General features: G+C 41.9%; 1 protein-coding gene across 6 annotated transcripts in view; it reads right to left on the bottom strand.

Annotated features, from left to right (window-relative positions):
- Nucleotides 1-18,468, bottom strand: part of herc2 (HECT and RLD domain containing E3 ubiquitin protein ligase 2) — a 62,523-nt gene that overhangs the window by 19,123 nt on the left and 24,932 nt on the right. For 3 of the 6 annotated variants that reach the window (XM_080473583.1, XM_080473582.1, XM_080473581.1), the window contains exons 19-56: nucleotides 18,228-18,442; nucleotides 18,003-18,135; nucleotides 17,729-17,856; nucleotides 16,386-16,581; nucleotides 16,162-16,295; nucleotides 15,752-15,928; nucleotides 15,387-15,523; nucleotides 15,079-15,230; nucleotides 14,652-14,843; nucleotides 14,363-14,550; nucleotides 14,079-14,271; nucleotides 13,803-13,985; nucleotides 13,540-13,724; nucleotides 12,823-12,970; nucleotides 12,553-12,749; nucleotides 12,178-12,408; nucleotides 11,953-12,091; nucleotides 11,556-11,702; nucleotides 9,884-10,026; nucleotides 9,527-9,794; nucleotides 9,261-9,403; nucleotides 9,031-9,129; nucleotides 8,775-8,943; nucleotides 7,685-7,810; nucleotides 7,476-7,584; nucleotides 7,250-7,389; nucleotides 6,967-7,157; nucleotides 6,766-6,871; nucleotides 5,712-5,803; nucleotides 5,441-5,616; nucleotides 4,835-4,946; nucleotides 3,980-4,061; nucleotides 3,667-3,901; nucleotides 2,840-3,017; nucleotides 2,430-2,511; nucleotides 2,130-2,301; nucleotides 1,902-2,046; nucleotides 1,312-1,537 (exon numbers count right to left, since the gene is read on the bottom strand). In XM_080473583.1, coding sequence (XP_080329709.1) covers nucleotides 1,312-1,537; nucleotides 1,902-2,046; nucleotides 2,130-2,301; nucleotides 2,430-2,511; nucleotides 2,840-3,017; nucleotides 3,667-3,901; nucleotides 3,980-4,061; nucleotides 4,835-4,946; nucleotides 5,441-5,616; nucleotides 5,712-5,803; nucleotides 6,766-6,871; nucleotides 6,967-7,157; nucleotides 7,250-7,389; nucleotides 7,476-7,584; nucleotides 7,685-7,810; nucleotides 8,775-8,943; nucleotides 9,031-9,129; nucleotides 9,261-9,403; nucleotides 9,527-9,794; nucleotides 9,884-10,026; nucleotides 11,556-11,702; nucleotides 11,953-12,091; nucleotides 12,178-12,408; nucleotides 12,553-12,749; nucleotides 12,823-12,970; nucleotides 13,540-13,724; nucleotides 13,803-13,985; nucleotides 14,079-14,271; nucleotides 14,363-14,550; nucleotides 14,652-14,843; nucleotides 15,079-15,230; nucleotides 15,387-15,523; nucleotides 15,752-15,928; nucleotides 16,162-16,295; nucleotides 16,386-16,581; nucleotides 17,729-17,856; nucleotides 18,003-18,135; nucleotides 18,228-18,442 — 6,069 coding nt within the window. The remainder of the gene's footprint in view (nucleotides 1-1,311; nucleotides 1,538-1,901; nucleotides 2,047-2,129; nucleotides 2,302-2,429; nucleotides 2,512-2,839; nucleotides 3,018-3,666; nucleotides 3,902-3,979; nucleotides 4,062-4,834; nucleotides 4,947-5,440; nucleotides 5,617-5,711; nucleotides 5,804-6,765; nucleotides 6,872-6,966; nucleotides 7,158-7,249; nucleotides 7,390-7,475; nucleotides 7,585-7,684; nucleotides 7,811-8,774; nucleotides 8,944-9,030; nucleotides 9,130-9,260; nucleotides 9,404-9,526; nucleotides 9,795-9,883; nucleotides 10,027-11,555; nucleotides 11,703-11,952; nucleotides 12,092-12,177; nucleotides 12,409-12,552; nucleotides 12,750-12,822; nucleotides 12,971-13,539; nucleotides 13,725-13,802; nucleotides 13,986-14,078; nucleotides 14,272-14,362; nucleotides 14,551-14,651; nucleotides 14,844-15,078; nucleotides 15,231-15,386; nucleotides 15,524-15,751; nucleotides 15,929-16,161; nucleotides 16,296-16,385; nucleotides 16,582-17,728; nucleotides 17,857-18,002; nucleotides 18,136-18,227; nucleotides 18,443-18,468) is intronic. The other 3 variants (XM_080473586.1, XM_080473584.1, XM_080473585.1) reach the window with 3 other exon arrangements.

Genomic DNA, 18,468 nt, shown 5'->3' on the forward strand with positions numbered 1-18,468 from the left:
CTATATTGTTTAATTTCACTTCAGAGTCTCCACTACTATTTGCATGCGTGGCGGCCAGCTTAAAGCAGAGCAGAGAGGTCAACATAGAAACATGAGTGTATTTGTTGTGGAGACACTGTGTATGTGCAGAGAGAGGCGAGCAGAGAGAGGCGAGCATGGAAAGTCAGCGTTGGCACACAGCAGAGTGGAGGCTCCAAAGTGGAATCATGAAAAACTGACCCGGGTAAAGAGAAGAAAACATGCATTACAATTACTGTGCTTATCAGTGTTATCAATACCAACTTAATACTCAACATCACTGCTGGACTTTACACAGACAAAGCATGCAACGTGTAACGCTAAAACACGTAAAACTGCCACTACTACATTTTAGAACAGAACTGTTTTAACAAACAAAGCGAAATATTTTTGTCAATTCCATGAATCCATAAATTACAAATCTAACCTGAAAATATCAGATGTGAAATAAACATTTAACGAGTTTGTGTAAAATATTAGTTTATATTGAATTTGATGGCAGCAACTCTCAGAAATTTGCTAACAGGGGCTATTTGGCATAACATAACATTTACATTAAATGACTGGATTTAAAAAAAACATTTCACAGTGTCACCGGCACTCATATGTGAAATAAAAAAAATTGAAAGATCTAAAAAAAAAAATAAAAGGTTCACATATTAGCAACAGAATGTCCAAAAATCCATTACATTTAAAACAATTTTTTTTTTAAAAAGGGTACTTAATATAGAATTGCAAAGATTTTGGAAATACCCAGACCTACAGATTAAAACATCACCACCATTGAAAAATGAATAATGAGCAATATCAGTGCATCGAAACTGGAGGCAGGTGATTTTCTTCATCAATGCAGAAGAAGTACACTGAGGTTTTAGGGAAACACCTGCTCTCATCCAGATTATAATAATTACAATATTTCATGGCTTTGCAATAGAAGAGTCCAGCTGATGCACTCGGCTGCTGCAGTCCAGAACTCTCAATACAAAGTGTTATTGTTACGTTAAAGCAATGTCTACAGACGGTGGTTAAAAGAAGAGGAGAAACTACACAATGGGACAAAGCTAAAAAATGTGTTGCTGCAATCAAATTCAAAATGAGCTCATATAAAAAAAAGGGGGGAAATCTTCAGTTTTAACATCCGATATGTTTTTATGCTCTTCAAGAACTAAAGTACAGTTTTTTGAGATTTGAAGATTATTGCAGATTCTTTTCATTTGCATTGAACAAAGCATCTTAACTTCTTTGAAACAGGGATTGTACAAGAGGGAGGTTACAATAAAAAAGAGAAATTACCCAAATACGATGCTCCAAGGGAGTCCCTGGCGGTCTGGAAAAGGACTGGCTCATGAACTGATGGAGTGGTCACGTCCACGGTGGTCCAGGCCACGCTGTGGGAGGAACCACATGCTACTCTGGTGATCTTCTGTCCCTCCAGACCTTGAACCAAAGTGGGCTTTCTGTTGACTGTGGTGGTGCCGTTTCCCTGCTGCCCGTGGTCATTGTCACCCCACGCATACACCTGAGTGGGAAGCACAGAGTCTTTAGTGGGGGCCCACTTCAGAGGCTCAGTTCACGTCTCACAGTTGAAAAAAAAGTTAGATCACTTTATAGACTTAGAAAAAGGCATTTCAAGCTCTCAATCGCCTAATATATTGAGTTACAGCCTCTCGTGATGTGAAGTGAAGTGAGAAGATTATTGACTTTCCTCTGAGGAAAATAGCGTACAAGGTGAAATGAGCTACATAACTGAAAAGGTCAGAGGTGCCGGAGAAGTTGAGAGAAAGTCGATAAACTTGCTCTTACTACAGGAAGAGAGACTGATATCTGGAACAGTGCCATGGCTCTACAAGGAGCATGAAGTCCGAACACAGGCGAGTACAAACCTGTCCTGTGTCTGTGACGGCCAGACAATGCAGTGCACCAACAGCAACGTGGACGATCTTCTTTCCTCTCAGCCCCTCTACCATTTGGGGTTTGCGCACATGAACATCAGTGCCATGACCTAATCGGAAATAATCGCCTTTGCCCCTGTTTGAAAAAGCAAACGATGGATGGTCATCGGCCAGCCTGAAGGCAGACGAGTGATCAGATTACCGTCTTATTTATCCTACCAGGTCCACACCACTCCAGACTTTGTCAGAGCGAGGGAGAATTGTGCTCCACACTCGATTTGGCACACGCCCTGCCCGTTGAGTCTCTCAATGTTCTGAGGTATGTTGCAGCCCTCGCTGCCGCCACGACCAAGCTTTCCAAAATCTCCATCACCCCAAGAGAACACCAACCCTGAAAAAGAAAAGAGAAAAAAAAAAAAAGCATGGGTGACTAAGCACGGATACAACAGTCACAAGGAAAGAGGAACTTCTATTCTTGTTTCCATTGCTGGAGATCTCACAGGACACATTAGTACAGACCTTCATCAGTGAGGGCAAGAGTTTGAGCGTCTCTGCTCCCACAAGCCACCTGGATAACACGATGCCCCAAAAGTACTTTCACCTTTGGAAGAGAACAGACAGCAGCTAATCACACATGGTGCCTTCAGAATTTGCAATTACAAGAAATCATTCAAATCAGCTGATGGTGAGAACAACTTTCAAGAGCAGTGAGTTAGTTAGTAGTTGTTAAACCCTTTATTTGTCATCGTCTTATTTTGTTCAGACCACTAAGGTCCCTACAGGCTAGTAAATGCTACAAGTAGAAGACTAAACAGTAAAAGTGTCTTGAAATGACTGTTTTATTTGGCACTACACAAACAAAATTGAATAAACCACATTGACAAAGAGGTTAAGGACACAGGTTAAGGATGTGGAAGGTGCAGTCGTACCAGTTTTGGCCTCAGTTGAGTCGTGTTGTCACCATGTCCGAGACGGCCGTATTCACCCAGGCCCCAGCTGTACAGCTCTCCACTGGAAGTGATGGCTGCACTGTGGGAACTCCCACAGGCAATGTCACGGATGCGCTTGGTCTTCAGTGCCTCGATTAACCGAGGCTTGTCACAGTTCCTAAAAGGAAGAGCATTTCTTTCTTAATTTTCAAAATGAGAAACAGCTGGCATGTGAAGCTGTTGAAGAGAACCAATTGGATTGGGAAAAGCGAGAAAAAGGTTTTTAGCTTTTGCATTATGAGCAAACTCATCAGCCAATCATGTAATAAAAACATAATTTGTGTTTTAGCCTGCTTAAATATAGTCCTAAAACCACAAACAGTGAAATATGTTGACTATCTATAATGTTGGAGCTCGAGATCATGTATGAAACTATACTGCTCTTTTGTGACTACATCGTGAGCTGTCAGTGAACAACTATCAGCAATAGATCATTTTAAATACATCGTTTTTTGCAGGGATGAGCTGGCATTAATGTTTATGAACTTTTTCTTTTGCATTTCTTCCGTTAATAAAATTGCTGATATAAAATATCAGCTATAATTTAGCTGTATCTGTTGCTTATGCATCTTTCCCCTTGAGAGGAATTCAGCAACTATCATTCAAGAGTGGAAAATGTCGGATCATATTTTTGGGTGGGTGGGTGGGTGGGTGGGTTATTTACTCTCCATTAACCTGGATTTTGAGTTTGTATTATTTAACAGTGAAATATTAAAACCTATGTATGATTTCAAAGGTAAACTTGTCGTCTTCACGGAATAACATACATTCTACTGAAGTGTCCCAGTTTGCCATCGTCTCCTTCACCCCAGGAAAACACCTTCCCGTCCACAGTGAGGGCCATGGCGTGGCGTCCCCCAGAATGCACGGCCACTTTCTTCACCACGTAGTTACTGAGTGCTGTGATCTGACGGGGGATTGGGATGGTCCCACTGGAGAGTCCCAGGCCTAATCTGCCATTAGTTGCCTCTCCACATGCGTATATTTTCCCCTCCACGGTCACTACAAACAATGACTTCAATTAAAAACGGAATTTCCAACGAAAGAAGTAAAGACATCAAAAGAGATCTTTTGACTCACCAGCAAACAGACTTTTGGAGCCACCGGCTACTTGTACAACGTTGAGTGCAGAAAGTGTTTCAGAGAAGGAAGGCACCTTGATCTGTGAAGAGCACAAACAAATGTGATTAGAGAAAGAAAAGACTCACCCCGAGGAAGCGTCTTGTCCTTAGGGCTGTAGAGTCTTTACACTAATGGTTACAACAAAAACAAAACATCCTCAAATGCCTTCACCAACCAGTGAGGGCATTTGAGACACAGGGATGACAGACGAGAAACAATATTTATTAGCAGAACTATGAGTGTTTCTTTTGGAGATTTGGTACGTTCCACAAGTTCCCTTGTCCATTAACGTACAACCTTCACAAAGAACTGCAGTAACAGCCTCTAAAAATACATAAATTTATCAAAATATAGTCGAACATTCTGGATTAAGTCTTTCTCATAAGTAATTTTCATTTTGATACCTTGATGCATATGTGTTATACTACTATATATGTATTTTCTTATACTCTTCAACGATGAAGCTTTTAAGTGTGTGAAAAAACTGACATACTCGGAAGACTTGGTCCACATAATAAAACATTTTTCCCCTCAATCACGATGCATAAGAAAAATAAAAATGATTTCAAAATGTACCTTAAACCTCACTCATAGATGTCTGCTAGTTGACCATGAAAACACGGCGAGTTGTTAAAGTACAAAAAAACTGAAATATAACTTAAAAAAGAGAGAAGTAATTCTATAAAGCCTAAAATGATTTCTCTGAGCTTAAAGAAGTAATTCTGAAAAAGTCATGAAGGAATGTTTTGAATTTTACACATAATCTAAGATCAGTGTTCATACTCATGAGAACTTGAACACAAACATTTGTACCTTTGAACCCTTGAGTCCTCCCAGCTGGTCCTTGTCATTCAGCCCCCACACAAACACTTTAGTCCTGATGGTGGCTGCCGACTCCAAACCTGATGACTTCTTTCGTACGAGGCTGAAAAGCAAACATTTACATTGTGCTGCAAGATCCTGAGAACTCAAAGGACGTAGTGTATCAACGTGATATTAGATTAAAGACACCCTCTGTGTCTGCCATAAAATATGAGGGTTTGTAGATTGTCCCTTCAATAAAATTATGAGTACATATGGCTTTAACAATGTTTGTTGAACACAAAGAAGCCTCTTACCATTTTAGTCACGTTTTAAAAAGTACTAATTGTAAAAACTGAATCAGAAAGCATCCGACTATGAATTAAAAATCCATACTGTGTTTTAGCGAATCAAACTATAACTGCATGTGATATTACAAATTCAATTGTATCTGTTTTTGTACACTCCTGATTTACGGCCAGTTGTTGGATGATATACAGGACAACCCACCGAAAACAGAATACATTATCTGTATGCATATTCTACTTGCTTGCCCTCTGAATATCTCAAGACTTGGTGTCGCAAGAGCTATGTATTTATCGATCAAGCCCATCTTACCTCCCAGTTGCTGTTTTGTCGTCATCCTCCTCTTCATTATCGGAAGCAAGGAACGGGACGGTGGCCAGGTCTTCATCCTCTGCTCGGATACGCCCCACAATGCCAAGTCCGTGAACCTTGCAGTCTATACCAGAGCTGCGGCACTGCTTAATTGCGATCTCAATGTATCTGTGATACTGAAAATGAAGAGTCACCATTAGAGTTACTACAAGACTATTGTCACCCGAGGAGGTGAAGCTGATTTGAACTGCTGAGTTGTAAGCTCACCAACCTCAGTGCAGTCACTCAGGAGGAGCACAGTCGTGTCTGTAGGATTGATGTTGATTGTCTTCAGCTCAATTAAGTTGTTCAAGGAACTTCCACCTGCATACAAAGAAACACATTGACATTGAGCACAAACTGCCTAAAGCTTCATAATCTGTGTGCAAACGTAATCCAAATGAAATGTATAGTTATATTATATAGTTATAGCCTATAAACATTTACTTGCTTGCATTTTTGCTTAATTAACACTGGGTTGCACCCACCTCAGAGAGCAGTTCTGCAAATGTCCCAATTATGTTAATGGGTGTTCTCATTTATCCAGGCAGGACGTATCTTGAAGCAATTGAATCTTAAACTTCAATGGAAGTCCAGTTCAATATCTACTTGGCCAGGTAAGAATATACCAAGGCATATTTCTAAACATTGTTGGATGAACTACTGCTAAAAAGCACAGAACCACCTCCTTAATGATAAGATATAACCTGTTTTCATTGCTTTGAGCATCTTCATAAAGAAAGAAAGAAAGAAAAAAACCCAATCAGGAATAGGAGAATGTTATCTAATGTTTTCTCGTCCCCGTGGCTTCGTCTACAGAGGATAACTGATCAACTTTATCCATCAAGAACATGATAAGAACTCAAACGCAGAGCACTACCAGACTACTAAGGACAAATAAGAGAAGGTGAACATACACTCGTACTCAACTTGAATATTCATAGATCAATTCAAAACATCCTGTAAAAATGTAGCTGAAAGGCACTATAATCCTGACCAATTGTTTTTCCTATTCAGGTAAAAAGCTCTTTAGGTTCCTCTGTTAATATAACGATGATTTTGTTGTTGCTCACCTAATGCCAATCCTCCACATGAGGTACTTCAATCATATCCCTCATGAAATTAAACTGATATAAACCCGTCTACGGTCTCTTTCCGTTATCCACTGGGAGCACTACATAAATACATTATTTCAAGTATTTCAAAATGAGAAACAAACACCATAAGTTCAATTTAAAGTGTTATCAGGCCTATAAATCTTGAAACCAAAGACTAAATGAAATCACCTGACACCACCACCAGTGAGGGCATGTAGCTGCTGTCCGCTGGGTCTACAATCATCTTCAGTCTGTGCACAAGAATGTCTGGAACCAGCTCAAGACGAATCCAGTGCTGCAAAGAAAACAGCGACACAAGCACGCAGGTGATAATGCGGCCTGAACAGACCATCATCAAGCCTGTAAGGAGTTTGCGATTCAATCTCCCACCTTTCCCTGGGAGCCAGACGACTGCCAGCACAGATCGCCGCAGTCAATGAGCCTTGGGGACTGGTTCACCGACGAGGACACGTTAAGGCCCTTGACGGCACGGGACCAGTCGTCAATCAGCATCCCGCGCTGGCTGCTGTGGTGCTTCTTCAGCTGTTTCCCTGAGCGGCCGCAGAAAGCTGGAGACTGGCCTGATGGTGGAGGTGAGCGGCACATTTATGCACGTGCACTCTCACACTTGAAAACACCACAGAGATAATGAGATGGGCCACATGTGACTCACCTGGCTCATTGATTCTGCCAAAAGAATGTCTGGTGTTGTGTTTGCGCGTCTTGAAGCAGCTTTCACAGAAGTCAAAGTCATCGCAATTTCGGCACTTAAATCGAGGGCCGTTGATGGGAAACATCTGACAGCCGTCACACCTGCAGGCAGCATGGGGTGTTACACTAAAACACCAGACTAATTCACCATTAAATAGATGAGAATTGAACCTTTGCTGCATCTGTACCTCACTCCGGGATGAACACTTGGCACCAGCTCCATCTCAGACAATAAACCAGTCCAGTGGGACTGCTGTGGAAAGTCTACGATCACATCCTTCCCATTGGCACTGAAAGCTAAAAGAGCACTCATTTGGTTTAAGTTTGCATTACAAGACTATGATAGACAGAATTTTTAAAAAGTGACTTATTAAAGGCCTTATATATTTCTGTTTACCTTTCACGACTCCGACACTCCTGTGAGTAACAGAGCCCCATTTGTACTTTGGAGTTGTGACGGTGGGTTTGACCCTCACTTTGTCACCAATCTTTATATGTGAAGGGGAGGTTTGTGGTGGGAATCCTGTCAAAAATAAAACGTCACAAATTGAACTAAATTGAAAGAGCTTTACCTACCTAATGCAAACCTGTGTTACCAGGACTCAAAAAATATTGAACAAAAAGGAAACGAGAGAAGAAGAACCCTTCGACAATACTGTGGGTGTCAGTCAGTTCAAACTTCTGCTTTGTGGTACAACAATGCCTTTGATTATCATGAGAAATTCTGTAAACATCAGTACATCACTGACATTTCTTAGTGGCAATGTAACCACATTGTTCATTTGCTTCTTTCTTTACTGTCAAATCCAAAAATATAAGAACACACAATACAGACTAAATAACTTTACAAGGCAATAAAAATTGAACTGCAATACAGAGAAAGAAAAATAGTGCATATTATGCCAAAATGCAAGTTGGAGTGTGTTGAAGGGGGTACAAGAAGTTGCGTCGATCACTATTGCAACAACACATCATCAGTAGGGTAAAACTAACATGTCTCACGACGGTCTAAACCAGCTCACGTTCCCCATTAGTGGGTGAACAATCCAACACTTGGTGAATTCTGCTTCACAATGGGGGTCTTACGTTATGTTTGCATGTTCTCTCTGTCGGTACATGGATGTCCGCTCACGGTTCAATATACGTTTGTGTTAGTATCCAAATTGCTTGGAGGTGTGAAAGTTTAAGAGTGTTTCTCTCCATGTCTGCTCTGCCGACATGTCTCTGTATTCTGCCTGAGCCCAGAGTCAGCAGAGTTCAAAAATCAGCCCACAAATCACCCAGAGTTGGAAAGAACAGTATAGAATATAAAATATAAATTGATTTCACCAAGACAGTTGGTGGGGAAAAAAAAGAAACAGATGCCATGGATGTTCTATGTCCCAAGATGGCAGAACTCTAAGATAAATAAATTACTCTGACACTGCCTCTATTCTCCCAAAATGGAGCACTCTCAATCACAGCAGCATTCAGTCAGATAATCTTACCAAGCAGCTCGATGTGAATGTAGCGAACCCAGTAGGTGCCTCCTTTTTGCTGCCAGTCACACTGCACATTCAAGTCATGAAGTCCATCTCTGTCCAGCTTTATCACCTTCCCAATGTCTCCGTCATACACTTCCTCGTACGTTCTGCAGCACTTCACCATCATCCCCACCTGCAGAGAAACCAATGAGCCATCAGATCCATTTCACATTTCCATCAGGCACTTTCAGAAAAACCGTAAAGGAGCTGTGCTTATTACCTGAATGTTCTCCCTCACATACACAGCATAATCATCATTGCTTTGGAAATCTGATCTCTTCTTGAATGTCTGGCTCTCAGTCACCACTGCGCCTGGCGGCTAATGAAACAGACAGAAAATGGTATTCATAAGCTGTCAATAAATCAAGCCATGAGGAGAATTTAACGAGGAGCAAAACAAGTGATTTTCTCTTTTATTGTGTGGTAAGAGTAAAATGGAAGGTAATTCACCACTGAAAACGTCGGCTCGGCTTCCTCTAGCTCCTCCAGTACCTCCTCATCAGAGTACTCATCGGACACTGTCTCGGCATCTGACAGCTCGGTGACGTGAATGTCGGGATGGTCCAGCAGCCAGCTCACCAGAGCCTCAACACCTGAGGTATATACTCCATTAGTCTCGAGGGGTTTGCCTTAGGGTGCCATATAATGAAGTTCTATGACTCAAAGAGTGTGACAAGAAACTCCCAGTCTCAGGTTTCTGTCAAATGGAAACATACCTGGAACCCCAGAGGTGCTTCCTGTCATGCCCGACAGCGACTTCAAGGCAAACTCGATGTTTTTCCGTGGGAAACCCATCTCCATGAGCTGGAGGACTATGGGTAAGGGGGGGACGGGGGAAGTCTTCTGTTTCTTCTGTTTCGGAGGCCTGACATGCTGTATGGTGACAGGTGTTGTGGCCTCGCTAGAGCTGCTCTCCTCAAACAGCGGCGAGGACGGGTGGGCCGATTCCACGGCCAGGTACTGACACACTGCCAGAGCCGCCGCCTACACACACACACACACAGCCAGCGTTTAGGATCAACTTGAGCAGGAGTAATACTATCAATGTAGCATCAAGACTTTTAATGGCAAACCTCCATCTCCTGCCGATCAAAAATGGCTTTGATGGGCGACGGCTGGGTGGCAGCGGACAGCAGCTGCTGTAGGAGGATCAGTGGAGGCAGAGGACCCTCAGGAGACAAGTCTCCAACATCAGGGGAGGACACGACTGGATCCTCTGCACACAGAATGAGACAGAAGAATGGTTTGTGATAAGGTGCAAGAGCAGTGAAAACAGCGCCCAAGATGATTCTGTGACATGAACATGTGTGTTTGATGGACTAAATTTTTTCCATACACAATTGTTATATAATATTTTTTTTAAACTTTAAACCATTTCATCAAGAATCGAAAAGAAATATTGTTGCATAATAAAATTCTAAATGGCTAAATGTTCATAAGATGATATTGATTTAACCCATTTAATCTTTCTCAACTGATTCCAAACATACATGGGGATAAACCAAGTCTTTGGCACGTGGTGTAATTGTGCAGTTTGTCAAGATGCCAGACATCCAACACATTATTTGATCAAAAACCGTAATTTATCTGCAATATTTAACCATCACTGTCATTAATAGCAAGAGTCAGTTTTATGGGTCCATGAATCTCTTTAATATTTTCTGATTAGATATTTCGATGGTGAAATGGTGATTATGAACATTGAAGAAAAAAAATAACTCTCCAATGAAGATTTTACTTAAATCGGAAATATTAGAAAAATGAAAAAAAAAAAAAAAAAACCACTGGAACATAATAGGCACGCAAACAGATTAAAAAAAATGTTTTTAAAAAATAACCTCTTGAAGAGCTCTTCCCATATAGTTTTTACCATTGCCCTCTGTACTCATACAGACACAAGTATGTTGTTAGGTGTACTGCAGATATGAGGTAGTTTTAATAATGTTGAAATAAATAAACCCTCCACTGAAAGAATTTATTTCCAGGTAGTAAACAGACAAGTGGCAACACAAAAATATGGGGCCCTTATACTAAAGTGAGCTGACATACTGATTGATGTACCCTTTCATATCATCTGATCCAGTCGCTATAATTTGATGTCCAATTTGATATTTATGTCATATATCATGCTGAATGTGTTCCTCTATGATTGTTGCAGTTTGCCATGATATTTTGATTTGATTTTGTTGATGTTCTCCTGTGTTTGTTGAGATTCCTCTCTACTCGAGCTTCAAGGTCTGGGAATCACTTAAAATTGTTTTCATTTTATGAACACGGTTTCATGTTGAGCTAACTTCGTTAACTTGGGCAGTACTTTTAATTTGAGCACAAGAATCGAGAAGAGGAAGAAGCAAAGAAAAATAATTTTATCTATATGCCCTCAGACCAACGGGGTTATTTACAAAGATTTCTGGGTCCGTGGAGAAAACTCTTTGTATTTTGAATTGAAACAAAACTACCTGACACAATGGCTGGCAAAAGAAGCTGCAACAGTTTTTTTTTTTAATCACTATCTTGGATTCATCGCTCCACCCACGCACAAAGTCTCAACATTTAGGGGCAAAGATGTCTTGAAAGTTCAGATGAGTCTTTACATGAGCTGTTACTAATAAAAAACAGTCATGCTCTGATTGTCAATAAAACTCAAGGGTGCTTGGAGAGCACAGACCTTCCCTACTGGTTTCACCCCTTTCCCTAGTGTGTTTATGTCCAGTTTTCAGGAAGCCGTGCTTCACATCTGCTTACCAGTGGGGTTGGGGCCAATGTCTACGACTGCGGGCTGAGAGAGGATCTGCCTGAGCTTGTCTTGGTGAGAAAGCAGCGCCCGTCCCGCCTTTAGAATATACAGCCTCAGCTGCTGGCACCGCAGCAAATGGATGTCCACCTGGTCAGCTGGAGACACAGTAAGGTTTAATTAAATCCACTGGCTTTGATTGGATTGAAGCTTTAGCATTGAGCACTGGACAAAACAAGTGAAGCCTTCATTCAACTAAAAAACTAAATCTTCCAAAATTGCAAAAGCATTCAAATTGATGATCTAGTTATGCTTTTTTTTTTTTTTTTTTTTTTTTTTTTTTTTTTAAGGGTATTCTGTTTATGAGTCATGTACAAGACAACAAAGTCTTCAACATCTGAGCTGTACCTGTGAGGCCTCGACTCAGGGACTTCTTCATGCGTTGTTTCTCCAGTTTACTTCCAGCTAGGCTAACCAGTTGGGCCCAAACAGCCAACATAGGCTCAGTGAAAGGAAGGTTCTGCACACTGAACGATATGACCGGCAACTATCGGACAAATAAACAACAGAAAAAAGAAGGTTACATAATGAAGGGGAGAATGTTTACAAGTTGTGATCCTCTCAGTCCTGTACCGGCTTGAGATGGCTGAGCAAGCAAACCCTGCACGTCCTCATCTCATGAAACTGGACTGTGATGCGTCCCTTTGGGGTGATGCGTGTGACTGTTCCCTCGCCGTATTCCTCATGAATGACCTGGCCACCGAGTCGGAGGCGCCCATCTATGCCACCAATCACTGCCAACACAGCCATCAGACTGCCCACTCTGGGACCCTCCGAATCAGAGAAATACTCCTCCAAGAAACACTGGAATCAGAGATAACGTATCACAGTCACAATAAATGATTGTGCCAGTGATGTACAGAAGGAAGCGAAAAAGAGAAAGCATGTCTGTGAATTTAGATTTTAGCGTCACAGTCAATGAATCCCAAACAGTGAGACAAATCTTACCGCTTCAGACTGGCAGCCAGCCATGATGTCCCCAATGGAGCTCAGCTGAACGTTGATGTAATCGTTTATCAGGCTGTTCCACTGACCAAGTGAGTGTAGAGTGCGCAAAACAGTAACAATCTCCTCTGCCAGTGTGCTGCTATGAGTGGCTGTCAGAGACGCTTGTGGCCGGGACTTCCTCCGTCGCAGTGAACCTTCTGTGAAGAGACATTAAGATTAGTGGGGGAAAAGGAAACAAAAAATAAGTTTGGCTTTTCCCAATTTTAGTACCTCTGAGGAGGGGCAAGTCTGAGGAGCAGGTGCTCAGGAGGCTTCCCAAGAAGCTGAATAACTTCTCCACCAGGAACTTCATGTCCTGAGAGCGCTCAGTCTTGTCCCATGAAGGTAGGACCGCCTGCAGGAGGCGGAGGGCCAGGATCTGGAAATGGAGAAAGGAGGCACAAGAAGAAACAATGACACTCTTAAGACTTTTCTGCATTACAAACTATGTAAAACAAAGTGAGCCCTGGATCTATAAACAACACTTTCTGCTTTTTAGAAACTTGACTACTGTGTTCAAAAATGAAATTAAATGTTTTTCTTGGTATTTTTTTCCCCTCTTTTCATCACATACTGTCAAACAAAAATGGCCTTGTTGGGATGACTTGAGTCTTCAGAGATAAATAGTCTTTATAGTGTCTCGTAAAATGGTGACAAATCACAAATGTGCTCTGTATGTATGCTGTACATACAGATATACATGCATCTTCCCTGATAGTTCAGGGTTGGTGTATGAAAATTATCTTTTTGACCAAGAACACCAATATGTGAAATATATGTATATAATTTGGCAATGCAGTTAGATAATAAAAAAAATAAATTAAGAAAAGACCCTGGCTCTAGGCATTTGTATCTGGAGACACCAAATTTGATTATCAACAGGATTTTTTACACAACAAGAAACGGGTCTCATCAAAAACACAAGATGAAATCATTATGTCTACCAACCTGTCTCTGCAGAGTGATGGCGTTAAAGGACTGATGTCCCTCAACAATTCGGATCAGCAGGCCCATCCATGCAGATGTGCTGAGGGTGCTGCACATCTGTGGCATGAGAGCAATGCTGCGTATGAAACCCAGGGTGCACCAGCTCCTGTGCTGCTCCCGAGACACCAACCTGTGAGAGTGACAGCCTGACAACAAAAACAAGTCAAGTCAAAAGAAGATTCTCTCCAGTCATGTCTTGGAAAATGAAACTGTGTACAAGTTACCTGACTTGTCATTAGCACCGCTTTCCACAAGCATCCGCAGCAGACCACACAGAGTTCGTGTTGCATCCGTTTGCAGCACCTCCGCATAGATCCCCGCTGACAGAGACAAAGTCTTCAGCAGATTGACTGTGCTGGTGAGCATCATGGCAGTTGGATGGCTGCTTTTCTCCATCAGCTCACCTTCTGAGAACAAAACAAAAGAAAGGTGTTAAAGTTTAACATTTGAACATCTATCACACAACTCTGGACCTCCATTAGGCTGCACTGTAGACCGACCTGTATCATCCTCTGTGTCTGAGTCTTCAGCCGGGGGCTGAGCAGCTGGAGGTGGGTCTGCTAGTTTAAGGTCATACTTTCCCTCTTTGCCCATCCTGTAGGAGTTGGTGCTGCTCGTATCCCACTGAACTCTGATCCAGCCGTCTTCACCCAGCTCCCCAATGACTCTGCCGAGACCTGGCGCTGGACCATCCTGAAGAAGACGCACACAAGGGAAGACAATAAACATCATTTTGCACAGCATTTCCTAATGATTACAAAAAAAGCGTGTTAAATCTAGATACCTGATCTCCCCATTTCCAGTCGACTCCCCTCATGACCCTGGTGCCAATCTTCATCATGGCAGCCAGTTCGGGGCCAGAGGCAGGCAGGGGGGCCGGGGCAGCCTCCTTTCTGGACTCTTCCAGCACTGTGGCTGAGCCTCCGTGGGCACATAAACTGAGGTCCTCCTCACTGCTGTCGGTGCTGGGTCCTGGAAATAATCAAGAAACATCAGCTCAGACCATGAACAGGAAGAGATTAACCTTCTTCTGGTATGGGTGCACCGCTTGTCCTCAACTGAGTAGTACTCACCTATGAGACGAAGTATACTCTGAGTGAGGGCCAGTATGCCAGAGTTTAACAAGAGACTAAGGCTATTAGATCCATGTTTCAGGGATAGCATATGTATCATGGACAAAAGGAAGCGTGCCTGTGGAATGGTTCCAAGGCTTGGTCCTGCTGGGTTTTCATTGGTAATCGTCTGCAGAGGAACAGGCTGCACGCCTGGTTACAAGAGCAGGTGGTTAGTGAGTCAATTTGTTTAGAACAGATCTAATCAGAAGCTCAGGTTGAAATTGACAAATTTGAGCAAAATGTGGCTTTTAGCTACCAAACCTTAATGACATCATCCTAGAAGTGAATGTGGGCACATGTGCCAGATTTGAAGACATTCACAAGAGCCAACACCCCCGACATGCTTTCTCTGAGTTCACTGGAGCCATCTGCTGGCATCACTCACCGAGCTCTTTAAAGCGAGCGCTGGCCTCAAGCAGGATGTTGCGAACGTTATGAATGGCCCAGGAATACAACTTTCCAAAGGTCACCTCGAGAAGCATGCGGTTGAAGGGAGGGATCAGATCCACATCCTTCAGGCAGTCAGACAAGGGCTCTCTGAGAAGGAAATGTTAAACATGTTGAGTCTTAATATTTTGAGCGCTGATTCAATCTCACCCACTAAAAATGTCACGAATAATGCAGTTAATCTTTAAGACATTACTAGATTTTTTTTTTTGTTTCAACCACAAAATTTGAGAGGGGGTGGCCTACCCAATGTTGGTCCCTTCAGGTATGACCCTTTGCCAGCCGCAGAGCATTGCGTACTGTACCGACGGCAGCAGGAAGCTTTTAGAGGCAAGCTTTAGCATGGTGTCGATGCCCTCCAGCCTCACCTCAGCCCTCTCCAGCTATGAGGAACAAAGTTAACATGCATCAGAATGTTTTTTCAACTAATCCAATGATGTAACTTGTTACTGCAATGCCATGGTAACATATTACGATAATACAGTAACTATGTACACAATAACACAGGCAAAACTGAAGAAGGGCCTTCCAAACCTTCCAAAGTCACAAATACAATCAATTCAGAATGTTTTGTAAAATGCACTAAAACACATGTTGGTCATCTCACTTACCTGCTTCAGAAGACATTTCCTCATTTTCTCCACATCCAGTGGTTCCTCTTTCAGTGCAAACTCCACGATTGTGGCCATAAGGCTAGACTGAGAAAAGGCACCCTGAACGCTGTGTTTCAGCCACCGGTACTTCTGTACATGGGACACAGTGTTTAAAAGGGGCTGCCACTTGTCCTGCTGCAAAGACATAGAAGAATATATTCATACGAAACTTGTACATATACAAAACAACCTTTCTATTGTTACCGGTACTACGATTATATAAGCTGACAGACAAATAACAGAAATAAAATACTTTTTACTCAACTCCTCGTTACAGTGTGCCTCACAGAGAACTATTTGATTAGTCATTCCTGAGATGTAGAAGAGGAAAAAAACACTTGTCATTTTTTAAGCATTAATAAAACTACCTTAGATGTCTTCCCAGTGGGTGATTTCCTGTCAGCAGGCGTGGGGTTAATGTTCACATTAAGTGCTTCTTCATTGGTCCCTTCATTCTCCAGTTTTGTCTCTTCGATGTCAGCAGACTCTGACTTCTTAGGCACTGAAGAAAGCGGGACAGTGGAATTAAGTGATGACTTTTGTCGTCGTTGCAGAGTTTTCGTCATACTGCAGCAGGTTTAAAATACCCCACCTCTTTTTTTCCTCCGGTCCCTGATGAGTTTCTGGGTGATCATCCTCCAACGAGGCTGGGAGCTGAGGAGCTTCAGTTTGGACACTATAGACAAGTCGTTGCTCACAGCTGGACGCAACTCATTGAACAAAAAGCGCAGACGCTCGATAACTGGGGCACACACCTCCTTGTACGAGCGACCTTGTTCCTGATGGGTCTGATATAAGAGGGACAAAGTGAAAACTACATTAATGGCCATATTATTTGTATCTTTTAAATTTGTTTTGAAAAAAAACAAAACTATAGCATATCATTTGATACCAGGAAGTACTCAAGAAGTGATTTTTTTTTATTTTTTTATTTTTTAAATTAGATTGAATCCAAACAGAACTGCAAAAAAGCAAAAAATTGTGCAGCAGTTATTTCTTCTTTGTAAAACGACGGATTCATATTTTGGGCCAGAAAAACGTGGATATAATTGTGTGAAATTAGAAAGCTAAATAAAGTATCTCTGAGACATGGACTCTTGCACAATTCAAGGTCTTTTCCTAATTAACGGTGGTTGTTTAACATTCATTCAAACATGAAGAGCACATTAACTGGGCAACAGTGGCGTGCTTTTGAAGTACATTATATTGAAGTACTTAACTGCATTATCAATTCATATAATTTTACAAATCTTTCTAACAAACAATGTTTTTTCCCTTCATCTTTAAAACTAATTGTTACTTAACTTTGACTGTTTTAGCCAGTTCCTAAAGCATTTAAAAAAAAGTTTAATATTAAGTAGATTATTTTGTTGATTTTTTTATTATACGTTCATGAAATCTGGAGTATGTTTGAATTGGCGGTTGACATTTTATCCATCAGCACACAAAAAACTTTCTAAAAACAAAATGGGCTTACAAGATCAAAATCAGCAGCTAGAAATGGGTAAATATTTTTGTCTGTGACCAGGGAGAATTGGTTGCATGCACTCTGAGTGCATCACTGTCCGCATTCACCCACGGACTGTACACTTTGTGTAAAGTTTTGATTTCAACAAAACAATAGACTAGTGAATCGCAGTTTCCATCCTCAGCCTGTAGACCAGTTCTCATTGATTAGACTGTTTTTTTTATGAACATATTATGACGTGTTGAACTTCACCCAAATAGGTGACCTGACTTTATTCCTCAATTCTGGCAAATCTCTCTCTTCATGCTCAGAGCAGTTGAGCGCCAATGTTCAGGGCTTCAAAGAGAAAATAGCCATAAAACCAACCATATATCACAGAAAGTGAAAGTTTAAGTTGAAAAACTAAAACCAAAAACAGACACAAATAAGCCCTATTAAAAAAACGTTTCCACCAGTGAACAGCATACCTTGATTAAAGAACACTTTGCCTGGTAGACCATGCGGCACACGTCAATCACTGATTTAGGGAGGGACCTTTGCTTGCCTTGGTCCACACCCAAGGCACATTGACTGACAAGTGACAGCGCAATGTGGCCTGTGAAGAGAAGACATTTTGAATGAAATGTGTTTTTAGGACAACAAAAACACGGCAATCTCAAAAGTGCAGCGACAGAGTGAGCTAAGATGTGTTTCTTATTCAACCTCTTCATAAGACAAGCATGAAATCAGTTGCTAAGTTACCGAGGTCTTGATGCTTGAGCAGACAGCAGAGCAGCAGGCGGCCCACTTCCTCCACGGGGTGCTCCGGAGGAAAGGTGATGGGCGTAATAAGGTGGTACTGCTTACAGCAACGCTCTATTTGGCATAGGAAGTCCTAAAAACACAGCAAACAAAAAGCAAGGTTCATTCAGCTTCATGCCCCCACCGCTCATGTTTCAGCCTCTCCAGTTGTTCTCTGGGTTGTACCTTCACAGTGTGGTCTTGAGTGTTGTTGTCAGCAATGGCCTGGAGGAAAGGCTGTGCGTGGTCGCTGAGGGTGATCCTACGGGAGTACAGTTTGGCCCTGTCTGGAGTGGTGGTACCCAAGGAGCTGCAGTGGTCTTCGTCTTTCTCCTCATTGTAGTTGTAGTGGATCTGGCTGGTCTGTAGGCCCCCTGAGAATATGGAGGACTGGAGCCATTCTGTGTGGAAAGATCAAATATCAAAG

This window comes from Lipophrys pholis, assembly GCF_963383615.2.
Source record: "Lipophrys pholis genome assembly, chromosome: 10".
Taxonomy (NCBI): domain Eukaryota; kingdom Metazoa; phylum Chordata; class Actinopteri; order Blenniiformes; family Blenniidae; genus Lipophrys; species Lipophrys pholis.